Consider the following 14,385-nt stretch of genomic DNA (forward strand, 5'->3'; position numbering starts at 1 on the left):
TGGCAATTTCAAGTACGTCAAGATGCTGCAAAAGAGTTTCTTAGAAGGTGTTCTTGTTTGCTTAAATAAAAATCAAAATTTGTGCCTTCTCTTTCCTCTTTCCTGAGTATAGCAGAGAAGAACAAATGAAAACTGTAAATGAACTGTTAGATCATCTGAACACAACTGAGGAAGAATGTTCAAGTGAAGATATAGAGAAAAAGGATGAAAAAGATCTTAGGCAAATGATTATTCAACTAAGAGCGGAACTCAAACATTTCAAGCAGGTCAATAAATTCTTAAAGCAGCAAGCAGAATTGAAATCAACTTTTGATGGGAAAGAGAAGCTTTACCCAGATGCAATGCCACAGATTAATAAGGATATTGAGTTGTTGAAAGTGGAATTGAAAGATGCAGCTACACAAACAATGACTTTAGAGAATAATGTCATGAGATTCAAACATGAAGGCAAAAAAAGAGCCTCAGAAGAAAACCCAAAATATTCAAGATTAAATGCCGAAAGAGAACATCAGCAAGAAAATGTGTGTAAGAAGGGTGAACAGCATGAAAGACTTTTTTTTACAAGGAGAACAAATGAAGTAAGTTTATTTAAGATTCTCTTTTTGCTACTTAGGGAATAGATGTATAAAGGAGAAAAATATGTTTCATTTCTAATATTAAATCTTGCTTTTGTGTAATTTTTAAAATTAGAAAAAGAGATGTAAGCGAAATACGTTTTAGATAATTGTTCTTAATGTTCAGAGCTTTTCATCGCATACTTCAGTGTGCTTTGGAACATTAATTAATTGAATTTCAATCCTCACCGGGGACCTCACTAGTAAATATTACAGCTTTTGGAAAAAGAGATTCATAGCATAATAGCCTTATTCTGTAGTACCTTATATCTCTGCATAGATGTTCATAACATGCAGAACCAAAGCATTTTGAACTGATAGCTTGTTAAGTCTAAATGGCAAATGCGTTCTACAAAACTGAAGGCTTGCACAATGTCTGAGAGCATGCTGGTAGACTGCAAGAATCTCAAGTCTTAATTTTGGGTTTTTATTAACAACTTCTCTAAAAGCAAGACGCGATGCTAAGTGTGACCAGTAGTACTCTGTGGGACGGTTCTTCATGTTTGTTTGGAACCTAAGTGCATACAGTGTGTTTTGTGAGTACAGACCTAATGTGCTTGTGCCAGGTGAGTTTAAGTCTTTTGTATGCAGGCAGCCTGTGATCCCAAACAAAGAGGTGGGAAACCAGTGTCTCCTAAAGGGTTCATGTCTACTGTTTCAGTGCAGTTACAGAAGCAAAGTTGAAGACTCTTTGAAGATCTTGGCTCTTGCAGAGCAGACAAGGGAGAGTATTGCTTTTGATTTTGTGCACTGCTAATAGAGAATGTTGTGGCACCTTCTGCGAAGAATGGTTTCCGTGACTTTAGTGATCAAGAGATTTCTGTAAGCTTGCAGTTGGGAGCAACTCATTTTTATTCTGGCTTGTTCTTGTTGGATTCATTTCACTGAAGGAAGGGGCTTATAAACCAAGAGATGGTGATAAGACTTTGTTCTGTACAGACATAAACATTTCAGTATAGTTTGGGATTTTAAAGAAAAGATTTTGCCATGCACGGTTGGTCCCTGGCAAACATCCTAGAAAATTCATGCCAGTCTTAGCAATAGGTTATGATACCCCTGAAAAATCAAAACCTAAGTAACTCACAAAAACTATGTCTTGGTTCACCAAACAATTTACACGTAATCAAAATCTATCAGTGTGTCTTCAGGTACATTCTTAGTCTTTTAAGATTTCCTTATTGGCAGTAAATTTTCTGCCTTTAAAAAAAAAGTTATGTTTGGGGAGGAAAGAGGATAGTAATGGAAATGTTCTTGGGCTATTGCTCATGGTCGTAGTGTGTTTGGCATTTGGTCAGTCATGTTTGGCAGGTCGGCTGCTGCGATAGCTGGTCCCTTATCTTTGGGGACCTTGGCTGGTCTGAGACAGAAAGGAGAGGACGTGCTTCCTCGTCTGTGCTGGCACTATCCAGGGCAGCTGACTTGAGAAACGCATGAAGAGATGAGGGCAGAGTAAAGATGTGGTGAAAGCAAAGATGTGGGCAAAGTAAAGATGGGTAGTAGTGAGGGAAGGGGTTTGAGGACCCAGTTGGCCTATTAATGAAGATGTGCTTGCGATGGCTTGCTTACGAACACTAATTATGTCTTTGAGTTGCTGGCCTTACTTCTCAGGAATGAAGGACAATCTCTCTGAAGGCAAGTGAAGGCCTGTCTGCCCTCCACAGGGAATACCTAGAGTTCTTTCTGCGATTCCCTGTTACTCAAGTTCCTGTTTTCACTGAGTTTCAGTATACTGTTTTGATTCATCATTTTCCAGATTCCTCTCTAGTTTCATCAGTTGCAACCGCAATGCAGTGCCTGAGTCAGTTGCTTGAAAAGCTTTCTCATTTGGACTAATGTGGTGTATCGTTTGCTTCTGAATGGCTTTTATAAATAATTTCATGTAGCCAGCTGAACTGGACTTTGGGTAATCTGGGTGACGTATATGTCTGTACAACAGCCCTGAGACAGCTGGAAATTGTTCGATGTTATTAGCGCAGTTTAGTAAAACTAGCAGGAACTTCATCCCGCCTGGATTTATTTTTCAGCCTCCAAATGATATTGTATTCATGTATGTACAAAAGGAATTGAGTATGTCATTAGGAAAATGGAACTTGCTTTTTATTATTTTAAATTGTGTAAGGACTATAATTGCTGAGAAATGCATGTGGAAAGGTATTTCAGAATACATTGGGTGGTGAAAGAAATTATGGAACTTATGACACTGGTGGAGCAAATGAACAGCAAAAAAATTAACTCGATCTATCTGAACATGCCATTATTGATTTTTATTATTATTACACACAATTCCGTAACTCTCATCAACATATAGCATGTTTTTATCTTTTTGGAGCTAGCGCTATTTTATGCCCTGTGGTTTAAACAAAGACACATTCTATGCGGTCTTCAAAAGGCAAGAGGCTAAAATGCAGCGACTTAAAAATTTCACTTCTCCCCCCAACTCCAGTGACAGCCTGTCTGTTACAGGAGGAAACGTGAACCCTGCCGAAGCAATCTGTGGAGTGTGTAGGTGAAGAAGCTGTTATTGTTCATAAAGAATTGCTCCATGGCAGAATAAATTTCCTTTGTGGCTGATGCAAAGCTATGCTGATTTGCTCAAAGGTGTGAAGGGAGGCTGGTACCAAATAGGGCGGAGGCAAAAGGAAGAAAGGAAAATACGTTCAGGAATTTATGAAAAATTGGGAGGATCCTCAATTAAAAAAAAAATTAAGGGAAACAGTTGCTGGCCTGTCAGACATTTATGATCTAAATCAGGAGACTGGGAAGTAGCAGTTAGAGAGGTCAGTTTGGGTGAGAAACTATTTTCCTAGGGCACACCCAAATTCAGGGTTAACTAATATGCCTACTGATTAAAAGCCTTTGCTAGTCAATGGTGAATTTGCTGTCTTGCTTCATGAACTGGAAGCCGTTCCGTGTGTGGCTGTGGATGCATAAGCAGCACTTACAGAAAATTGCTTAGGGACAGGGCTTAGTGGTGGGATGGCAGGGTTAGGGTAACGGTTGGGCTTGGTGATCTTAAAGGGCTTTTCCAACCTAAATGATTCTATGATTCTGTGAGCCAGTGGGATAGATTTTTTTTTTGTCTTTCTGAATGTTTGTTTTCCACAGTGCAAGGGTATTGCAATCTTATTTTCAAAACTATTTAGTATGACAGCTTACTGATCTTACTGTAAAATTTTTATTTTTCCTGGAATATTTGTTTATAATTCCTTTACTTGACTGTTACATGCGACCTACCAACTCCCCATTTTATTCCGTGCCTTTTTCAGACTGATTCTGCTCATCTGCCCAAGAAGTCCCGTCTGCCCGTTCTCTTAAAATCATCCAGGCCATTAGGAAATGTGCCTTTGAACTCCTGTAGGCAGAAGTCGCATTCAAAACTACAGCATCATACCAGGATACCTTATGAAGGTCTGAAAGCATGTGAAGTACGAAACAAACCATTTCAGCCCCAAACAAATGGAGAGTTATTACTGAATGAGTCTGTAAGTGAAAACCCCCAAGAAGAGCCTGCACAGGAGAGCACATCAGTGAGAGGTAAATAAAGAACAGCCATAATGACTTGTAATGCTGCTTGCAACAGTGGCTCCTTTTCTTGGAGTAGAAAGTAAAACCAGATCATTTTTACATATGTACAATGCTGCTTAATCTGATGATTTTCTTGGGTCGGCAAATATACAGAGATCTTGAAAAACACCTCTTTTTTTCTTTTATCTCTGCTGCTAGAATGTAAAACAGCTTTGTGTGGAATAGAAAGTGCTTTGTATACATGGCGTAAGGTATATAATAAATGACAGTTTCAGAGGGTGCCCACACATGCACACGTATATGTCAACGTTTAGGCATATGAAAAATTTCCCTTATATGATGCCAAGTCTAGTGAAAACTGTCTGCAATGGAGACAGGAGAGTATAAAAATACTGTATTTGTTTATGCTGCATAAATAAGTTTTTCCAATATTCCATGGATCAGTCGAGTCACCCGTGTCTGTTTCCAGTGTGGCTAGGTTAATTTAAACTTAGTTGTTTACAAAGTATCTGGATCGACAAAGTATGACAAGTTCAGCCTGGAGAAAAGAAGGCTGTGGGGAGACCTGATTACGGCCTTTCAGTACCTAAAGGGGGCCCATAGGAAAGGTGAGGAAAATATTTTTAGTAGGGCCAGCTGTGACAGGTCAAGGGGTAATGGTTTTAAACTAAAACAGGCTAGGTTTAGACTGGATATAAGGAAGAAATTCTTTCCAATGAGGGTGGTAAAACACTGGAACAGGTTGCCTAGAGAGGTAGTGGAGGCCCCATCCCTGGAAACATTCAAGGCCAGGTTGGATGGGGCTCTGAGCAACCTGATCTAGTTAGCAGTGTCCCTGCTCTCTGCAGGGGGGTTGAACTAGATGACCTCTAGGGGTCCCTTCCAACCCTAAACATTCTATGATTCTATGAAATTGTAAGGTGAAGAACAATGGGTATCATATAAAGATCTAGAGTGGTAAAAAAAATAAAAATAAAAATATATTTAGCAGATTAAAAACTGAGTGGAGATGTAAAGGACAAGTTGGGGAGAGAGGAGGTGTAAATATAAGAAATAAGATTCAATCAAGTAACAAGTGAGCCACTGTCAAACGCAGAGAGGTTGCTGAGGTTTTGTTGTTAATCATAATGTTATTGTGGTAAGGGACAGATATGGCACAACTTTATTGTAAATACTCAGGTTGATAGGACTATAGCAATTAGTTTTGGTGGGTGCAAAATCCATGGGGAATTCTGAGAAGGGAAGTACTTTTGAATTGGATCCTGAAATGAATCGGAACCTGCTAGGACTGCTATCCTGTGGTTTCCTTTCCACGCTGATTTCTTTACCTTGGGTAACAGTTGTACTGCACACGTAGCAATTTTGAGACTTGATGCAATGGGAGATTGCAGAAAATTAGTTTATGATCAATGCTTATATTAGAGAAACTTTTTAGCCTTTTCTCTAAGCTTAACATAAAACATTTTAAAATGCACTAAAATTGATTAACGGTTACATTACAAAGGGGACTTGCAAATGTTTATCTTCATTTGTTGGTAGGAAGCCTTGGAAATTCACATTCTTGGTAGTTATCCTTATAATTAGTTCAAGTATTTTAAAAAGATGTGCAAACACTGTTTCATGTGACCAGTAATGTTTGTATTACATTTTCAGTAGTTTTTCTTCCATAGATGATGTTTCTGTTCCAAATTGTCAGAGAACCAGGTTTGGATTTGTGGATGGGTTTTTTGTTTTCTGTTTGTTTTTTTTTTTTTTTTTTAAACTATCCCCATGTAATGTGTTTTTCAATCACTCACTGACTTCTGTTTTACCTTCCCCCACTAATCTCCAGTTGACTCATTGCTCAAACTGGATGATAGTGAGGTCCAGGTGGAGTTGCAAGGTGTTTATCTGGGTGCAGGGGGCAAGAATGAATATGTGATGGACAAAAACCAGCAAAACTATCAAGGTAAAGCATTTATATGGTATAGTATAAAAAAAAAAGAAATTTTAAAAATCTATTTTTTTCTGAATTGCACAGAATTGTAAATTACTGCAGGCAATTGTCTCCCTTGCCATTATTTGTGGGTTTTAAATCTTGTTTTCTTAGCTAGTATGGATCAATTGCTTTAAGAATCCAAGCTGGTCTTTTAAGGGTTATGCTTCCAGAAGGGCCACAGGGATTTATGAGTCTGGTTTCCAGTAAAAATAATGAGTTGTATGCCTAACTCTGATCTCTATTGCTAATGTCCTCACTTCTGAACCCTTCTCTGAATTAAATGTTTGTTACTTATTGCTTCTGCATCTAGTTATGAACTATTGGAATGAAGCAAATGAATGATAGAATTTTGCTTATCTGAATTATTTGAAGGCATTCAACTAGGTTGAAACCTAATGGAATCATTTAATGAAAATGTAAATAGGCTTAATACTATGTATTACGTGTTCCTGCATCATCCATTAGTCTTTTTCAGGAGGGCTTGAATAACCTGGTTAACACATTGTGTGTAGAGTACAGAGGATATGGCTGATTTTGTAATCCTTTGTCACGTCATTAATTACATTTGTATAAGTAGTTTCACTGAAGCCGGTCAGTTGGTTTGCAGGATCGTGCTCTACGTGTGCCCTTTGTGTGTGCGGACAGGTACATGCACAGCGAGCTTATTAGCTCTCCTTTAATTAAAGGGCAGTGTTTCATTAAAAACTATAACCAGTATTCTAATCAGAAATATTTCTTCCCTAATACCTGTTTTTATTTCCTGTTTTTGTTATCTGGAACGTTTGCAGGAAATCAGGATTGCAGAGTTTAAGAGTTCATCTAGTATCTGTTTTTTTTCCATCTCAGTGCGCAACCTTCTTTGACATCTGTGTTACTGCAGCAACTGACTGGTAGAGAAGGAGGAGAAACTAATGAACTTAAGTGTTGCATTCCCTTATTCAATGTGTCTTCTTAAATTCATGCACGGGCATTTTCTTGGAAGCATTTCTGTCCCGTGATTCTGTCACCTTTGGAATGACATACATAATGGTGTGCAGCAATCTGTACACTGCAGAGAGCATCGTCTAGCCTTAATTTCAAATACATTGATATCCCAGTACTGCAGCTGCAATGTTTTCCGGCTTTTAGGTTATGTCTGTTTTTATTCTCCTGTGTTTGGGCTTGACTTGGGCCTTCATATACAGCTGCCCTCCCTCCCCTCCCCAAGATTTTGTACTGATTTAGAGCTTGAACCTGGGCATTCAAATTCTCCATGGAAACCAATCTGGAAGTATTAAGACCTCCACACGATCAATGAGTGACTCCCAAAAGGGAGGTTCTAATTCGTAGTGATATTTGCAGAACTAATAGAAGGGGAAAATTTAATTTACTGGTAACCAGAAAATAACCATTTTCTTAGATGCTTACACATACAGCCCTCAACATACACAGAACTATAAACATAGAATATGTGTAGCAATATATAGCTTTTATTGGTCTGAATCTGGGGTGATTGCTTTACTTATGAATGGCAAAGTCAACTAAGGGATGTGCTGTGCATGCCAGATGAGTGCCAGTAAAACCTTTAACACCAAACATTTTTATGGATTTTGTTTAGAACGCATTTTAAAAAGTAGTTATTAAAGCCCCTTTTTCAAATTTTACTATTTTGTTAATAATATTTTTTAAATTCCACTGACTTTATGCTCCAATTGGGTTTGTACAGATTTTTGAAGTGAGAAGGAAAAGAATATTTAATCAGAAGTTTTAGAAAGAACCTTTTAAAGTCATAGAGTCTACGTTTCAATCTCGGTGCCTTAAGTTTAAGGTTATCTTTGTGGCTGGAAAGGACTGGGCTTCATTGATGTCTGATTCAGGATTGCGTATAGCAAAAGTAACGTTCAATCACTTGGGAAAAGAAAGCAGGTGTGTTTTGAGTATTGTTTATTTGAAAGGTGATAAGGGGTTTGAAATATTTGATGTGCAAGTTGAATTAATGGGCAAATCGTAGAAAGAAAGAAAGATCCAAAACTAATATTGTGTCGTTTGTAATTATTCTGCATTTTTATTCTGTTATTATCAAAGTAAATTAATTCATTCTAGTGCTGTTAAGAACAAAATGTCAGATAAAGAAATATTAATATTCACACACAAGCCTCCTGTTTTTCAGAAATGCAAAATCATCGTAACATTAGCAACATGAATATCCAGCCTTCATTAAAAGAGATAAATGAAGAGTTTTATTCCATGGAACATGAGGACACTGACTCAGCCACCGCATATTCAGGTTCCAAGCGCCTGCGTTCTCTCAAATTGAGTGTAACAAGTACAGATGCACTCGATGACTGTGAAGTCATAGATGATATAGAAGAATTGAAACAAAGAATTAAGAATATGAAGTCTGAGCTTGAAAAGTACAAAATGTTCGTGCTTCATTTATACACCTCTGACCAGCTTCTATCGAGTGGTATCTCCAATATAGTTTTGAGCGACACAGCCTTGCCTGTGGAAGGATGTGTTACACAAGTGCAAGACACAGCTATGCAAGAAATCAAAACATTTTCTAGTTTGCCTCAGCTGATGGATCACGAGATCCACTCCGAAAACAGGAATTCAGAGTCTTCAAAAGCACCTGATACATGGACAGCACAAAACCTTAAGGAACTGCTATCAGCAAATGAGGCAGAACTTGAAAAAGAGCAAATTGCAAATGTGCGTCTTGATGAAGTGTGTAGTCTTCAGAACAAACTGAGAGAAACATCACCATCCAAGTGAGTAAAGCTATTACTGGTTCAGGTTCCTTTTTGTAAACAGCAATACCAAATAACACAGGAAGGTAATACGAAGAGAATTTTATTCACATAGGAGCATATTGTTATAGTAAAGGCTAAATTTCACTAACATTAACATAAAGCAACTGAAACGTTTAGTTAAAAGGCGCCTTGAAGGAGAAAACAGTATTTCTCTTTCAACAGAACTGCTCCTGATAAGCTCATAGCATCCTCTGTAACAGTTCTATGCCAGACACCTGTGTCTCTCCCCACACCTCAGGTCCACAGCTCTCTTTGCTGCAAGACATCCTCTCCTGAGCAAAGTTGGAGCTCCTCAGGTTGCCCTGTGAGGCACGGACCTCTGTAATCAGAGTATTACAGTTTGGCATCACTCGGGATTTTTTCAGGTGCCAAGCGTAAGAAATGGAACATCCCATTTAAGATAGAAACGTTTCCGTGGGCAATTGGCTGACAGATTCATGCTAGCCCTTCTGTTTGTGTGAGCAAACTTTATGTATAAAATAAGAAGTTTATGCTCTAGTTATAATTTATTTTGCAGTTGAGTGCCGTAATGCCTTCCTTTGAAGAATGTGAAAGTAGATATATATATAGAAATTAATGAATGAAATTTTACAGCATAAGCTCATAAGCTGGAAAATCATTTATGGGGGATTGGAGATTAAAAGTCTTGTTTTTTGTAATATAAGACTGGGGGCAGCATTTTGGCTAGCATATATACAAATCACAGACATAAAATGGGGTCCCGTAAGACCAAACCTTTTTTAACTCCCCCTCCTCTTTTTTTTCCCCCCCTCTAATACCTTTATTGTCCTGAGGGCCTGTAGAATGGCAGGAAGTATAACAGAGAAAGGTATTCTGCCTGTTGAATTTCTTCAGAATGCTTGAGTAGAAATACTTGGAGACGCTGAGCAACTACCAACGTGGACTATTGTATATCTCTTAGTATTACTCTCATAAAATACAATTGGGTTACATTGTACATATAAATTTACATACCTTGAAAATATGCCTCATCCATTTTACAAAGGAAGATCTAACTGTGTAAATTAAGGAATGAGGCAGTATGGATCGCTGTAAAGTTTTTATGGCCACCGTCTAGGACAACTACATGAGTCACAAGTGACAGACCCGAACATGAGTTACGCACCTCTTCCTATACAAATGACAACAACAATTCTATAACAACCCACACAGTCATAGATTTTGTTTATGCCCCATATTATGTTTGATTCCCTGCATCTTTTCAGATCCACTCCCTTTTTCTCTCCACTAATGCACGATTCTGTAGAAAGTCTGCCTGTGATACAGACAGTGGCAGTAAAAAGGGGACGTCTGGATTTGCAAGTGCAGAGCAAATTCATTTGATCCGAGTTGAAATTTATATCCTGGCTTGTGGAGTACTAGTGTTTGGACACCACAGTGGTTGTCATGCTCATGTCTCTGGTAATAAACATACAGAGATGTGCAGAATTTTCAGACTGGGTGAAACCATCAGCTGAGAAAGTCCAACATTGTGCTCCTGGCAGGAAAGTTTCGGAAGGAGGGACAGCTCCATCTGTTCTTCCTTAGTGAATGAAAACGAAACCCGACAAAAAACCAACCAGTCAGGAAAAATATGTGTATTCTTAAAAATTCTTTTCATGTATTCACTCTTACTTACTTTGACACCTTTGCATGCCATCTGGGTTATTGCCAGGCAGGCAAACAAGCCATCAGTTTAGTTTCTGCCCATCTTATAAATGAAGCAGTTAATTGAAGGATAATAATGCACAAGTTAAGCCCCAAAATACAAACCTCAACAGTTAGAGACAGTACATTTCTCATTGGGGATGTAAAAGCATTTTAAAAGAAAATTGAGTCACATAAAATTATAGCTTTGAAATATAAGATTAATTTACTTTTTATTTATATTTAAATGCTATTTATGGTCAGAAAATTAAAGATAATTTCATTTTCTCAGATATGATTCATTAGTTCATTCACAAGCTCGAGAACTCTCCTTTCAATGCCAACAAATTAAGGAGATCCGCAGTGCTTGTGTCGCTTACCATCAACATCTGACGAGCCTTATTAAAGCTTTTGAGGAACTGCTTCAAGCCAGTGATGTAGATTATTGTGTTGCTGAAGGCTTCTGTGAACAACTGAATCAAAGTGTGCTATTGTTTGAGAAGCTAGAAAGGAAATTCCTGTATGGTAAGTAGCAGTATTTTGTGCTTGTTGTCTGAGATATATTAACATTATTGAAATTTGAAGGGGGGTGTGTGTGTGTGTGTGTGTGTGTGTGATTTGGTTTGGGGTTTTTTCCTTTTTAGTGAAAAGGAAGCCTCACTTCCTCTTGGTTGCTTTTAAATGATTTATAGGAAGGACTGTCTTGGAAGATAAAATTTTAGTGTTCCAACAAGAGTGGATTTTACTTTTGTAGTTGTCCTCTGTATTGGCAGCTTCCATTTTGAGTTGTTTATCTTAGCACATGCATGTTTTAACTGTTCAAAATATAGCGGTTATAGTTTAGTAAAGTTTAGTTACAAGTAGCCTTCAGGATTTTCTGTTTCAGGAAACAGCTCAGCTGACTTTGTTGAGCCTAAGCACCTGGTATCTCCGTTGCAGGGTTTTTATGGGCATGGGTCACAGTTGGTTTTTAACACAATCTATGATTAACTAAAAAAATAAAATAAAATAAAATACCAGGTTCCTGAAGTTTTTCCCTTAAAGTGCAGTCACTTGCAAGAAGGGTAAATGCAGTGCAGAGATCTGGGCTGTGCTTTTCGAGCGAAAGAAGAAATTACCATACAGTAGTCCATCTAGGGCCAGTGCCTTTAAAGAAACTGCAAGGAATCCTGCGTTAGGCAGTTGGAAGATAATACCATGCTGATTTGCACATTATTGATATTCCTGTAGAAATAACACAAGTTAAATTGTATGCAGGTGTAAAATCATCTGTCACTGGATGCACCAAGAAAAAGAGCCATAGGCTTTGAGGAGAAACCCACCCAAATGCTGCACATAGAAAACTAAAATTGGGGGTGAGAAAGGGAAAATCTATTTGGTTAGAAGGCAGAGGAGAATAATCCCTTTCAGAATTTTGAGTAGCTCATGAATGTAAGAGACTGTGGTATTGCAAATCAGTGTCTATTTGAGGGTTTCTGTAGAACAAGAGCCTCCAGCGCAGGGGTTTTAGGAGAAGTCAGCCAGAGAACTGTTGTCCTGGTGTTAGAGAAAGCCGAGTGCTGAATGGAGTGTATACCCAGGAAAGGACATTGCAATGTGCACCAGTAAGCAAAGCCCTTTTAAGGACCAGTGAGGACTGGCATATTGTCTGAAAAATGGGAAAGTTCAAAAGGCAAAGCCTTAAACACCTAAGGAGTTGGACCATATTAGGAGATGTATTATTCCTGACATTTCTAATTACTTTCCTAAGAGACCTGCATCTTGCTGGTCAAGAAAAGCATGCCATCTTTCATAACTGAGAGTTAAAATGCAACCCTGTTTTGTAAAATGAGCATCAAAATTGACATTTGTCACCTGAAGGAAGAGTATAGCATGCATATTGCCTTCAGCCCATCGTTTGAAGAAAGTTAGCGGCAAAGTGGTGGAAAAAGGATGCTAGCATGAGTGAAATTCAGCAAGAAAGACCTTTTCCTATCCTCACAAGTGTTGCTCTTTCTGACCCAAACAACTAGCAGTACTTCCAGAGATGTCAGCTGCAAAACTGTCATTTTCAGCGAGACAGTTGAGGTGGCCTGAAATAGGGACCCTGACCCCTACGTCTTCCTGAAATTGGCTCTAGAAGATCACTTTGTTCAGAAACATTCAGGGCCCAGCCATACAATGATCTGTATCCTGCCTTTCATTAAAGATAGTGGCAGCATGTTGCAGTTTCGATTGCTCATATAAAGGAGTGGTATATGAGAAAAAGGTATTACAGCTCATGTGTCATCGCAGTGTAATAAAAGATTGAGTGTATTCAATGATTTCAGTGGCTACAGAGATTCCTTGCATTACAAATGAGAAGACTGTGTAGTGAATAAACATTAAATGCCTTTAAAAAAATCCCCAAACCAACAGATGGTATCCTATATACTATGAAAAGTCACTGACAACTGAGACAATTCAATATATCTAACACAATGGCGTTGCATTGAATCGCACATTAAAATAAAATGATGTTTGTAGGGTTATAAAGAACATCCAGCGTACTAAGAATTGACTGTAAAGAAAAAGCATAAACAACCGTCTGTCTCTGCATTTCCATCCTGACCTTCAGTTCATTCCCCTGAAATTTCAGCTGTGCAACTCTTGCCTGTCACTTTTGCTTAGTTGCACAAAAATTTTAAAATATGGGGAGCCAAGGTGACACCATGAAACTCTTATTTCCTTATTCAAATTAGTGTCTGAGTGCAGGCCTCTTGCACTGAACTGTGCTTGTGCTCACACACTATACCACTCAGAATATTGCAGGCAAAATCCTCTCCATGCCCCTTTATTGAGGATAACTGGTTAGCCTGACTCTGGGTGGACAAAATCCAAGAGAGACAGAATTGTTTCTATATAATTTTTATTGAAGAAGTAGTAGTGGCATGTACCCCTAATCCTTTTGCCATATAGCACAGTATTTTACATCTGTATGCTAACTAAAGCACTGAGGCTGTAAAATCTGGCACCTGTGGTACCTAGTAATTTTTTTTTTTGAACTCCAGAGAAAGCTATTGCTTTGTTGCTGGGCTATAAATAGTTTTGCTCGTGCACAGCTTTTGACATTAATACACAGTGTGGTGAGTATCTGTTGACTTCTCTAAGTTCTCATTAATTGGCCATTCTATATTTAAATAGTTTAAGATGGAGGGGAAAACAAGGAAAATGCTCCATATCTGTTTTTAATCAGATTTTTCTGCTTTTCAGGGGAATCAATAGGTACAGAAGTTACGATACTTTATGAATTAGCTCAAAGGTAAGAGTGCAACTGAATGTTTATCAAACATAGTGTTGTTTGGTAAGTTGATAAGTGTTTTGTAGCACAACTTCCAGTGTTTTGCTTTTGGGGAGGGCTTTGCTTACGTTGCCTATTTCCTTAATATGCATTTTGTTAATAAAATATCCATAGAAAACAAAGTAAGGATTTTTTCCCCACTTCTCAGCAAGCAGCTGAGATACTGAGAAGAAGCATCAATGCTACCAGGATTGTTCCTTTCATGAACAAACAAAAACATGTGCCATAAATGCTGTTGAGCGTGTTCAGATATTACCCTGATTGCAGGTGTGAGGCGGGATAGTCGGCTAATTTTCCATTTCTGTGACCTTGGGGGCTGGCCCAGTGTCACTGAAGTGCTGTGCTGCTGAACTTCATTCTCAAAACCCCCTTCTGCTGAAGGGGAAGAGCGCAGGTGGTGTTACGCTGCGTATGTTGGTTTTATGCCAGCCTGGGATGCTTCTGTGCTACAGAAATCCTCAGCTGCCTGCTCAAGGCAGCCTGAGGTCCCCTCCAGGCGAAGGTAGGGCT

The 14,385-nt window shown here is 38.5% G+C and overlaps 1 protein-coding gene across 10 annotated transcripts in view; it reads left to right on the forward strand.

The window, feature by feature from the left end:
* Positions 1-14,385, forward strand: part of CDK5RAP2 (CDK5 regulatory subunit associated protein 2) — an 82,943-nt gene that overhangs the window by 47,020 nt on the left and 21,538 nt on the right. For all 10 annotated transcript variants that reach the window (XM_035890029.1, XM_035890033.1, XM_035890079.1 and 7 more), the window contains 6 exons: positions 113-578; positions 3,881-4,148; positions 5,971-6,087; positions 8,267-8,867; positions 10,849-11,081; positions 13,788-13,836. In XM_035890029.1, the coding sequence (XP_035745922.1) occupies positions 113-578; positions 3,881-4,148; positions 5,971-6,087; positions 8,267-8,867; positions 10,849-11,081; positions 13,788-13,836 (1,734 nt within the window). The remainder of the gene's footprint in view (positions 1-112; positions 579-3,880; positions 4,149-5,970; positions 6,088-8,266; positions 8,868-10,848; positions 11,082-13,787; positions 13,837-14,385) is intronic.

The sequence above is a fragment of the Egretta garzetta genome, unplaced genomic scaffold, assembly GCF_000687185.1.
Source record: "Egretta garzetta isolate BGI_Z169 unplaced genomic scaffold, ASM68718v1 scaffold190, whole genome shotgun sequence".
Lineage (NCBI taxonomy): Eukaryota > Metazoa > Chordata > Aves > Pelecaniformes > Ardeidae > Egretta > Egretta garzetta.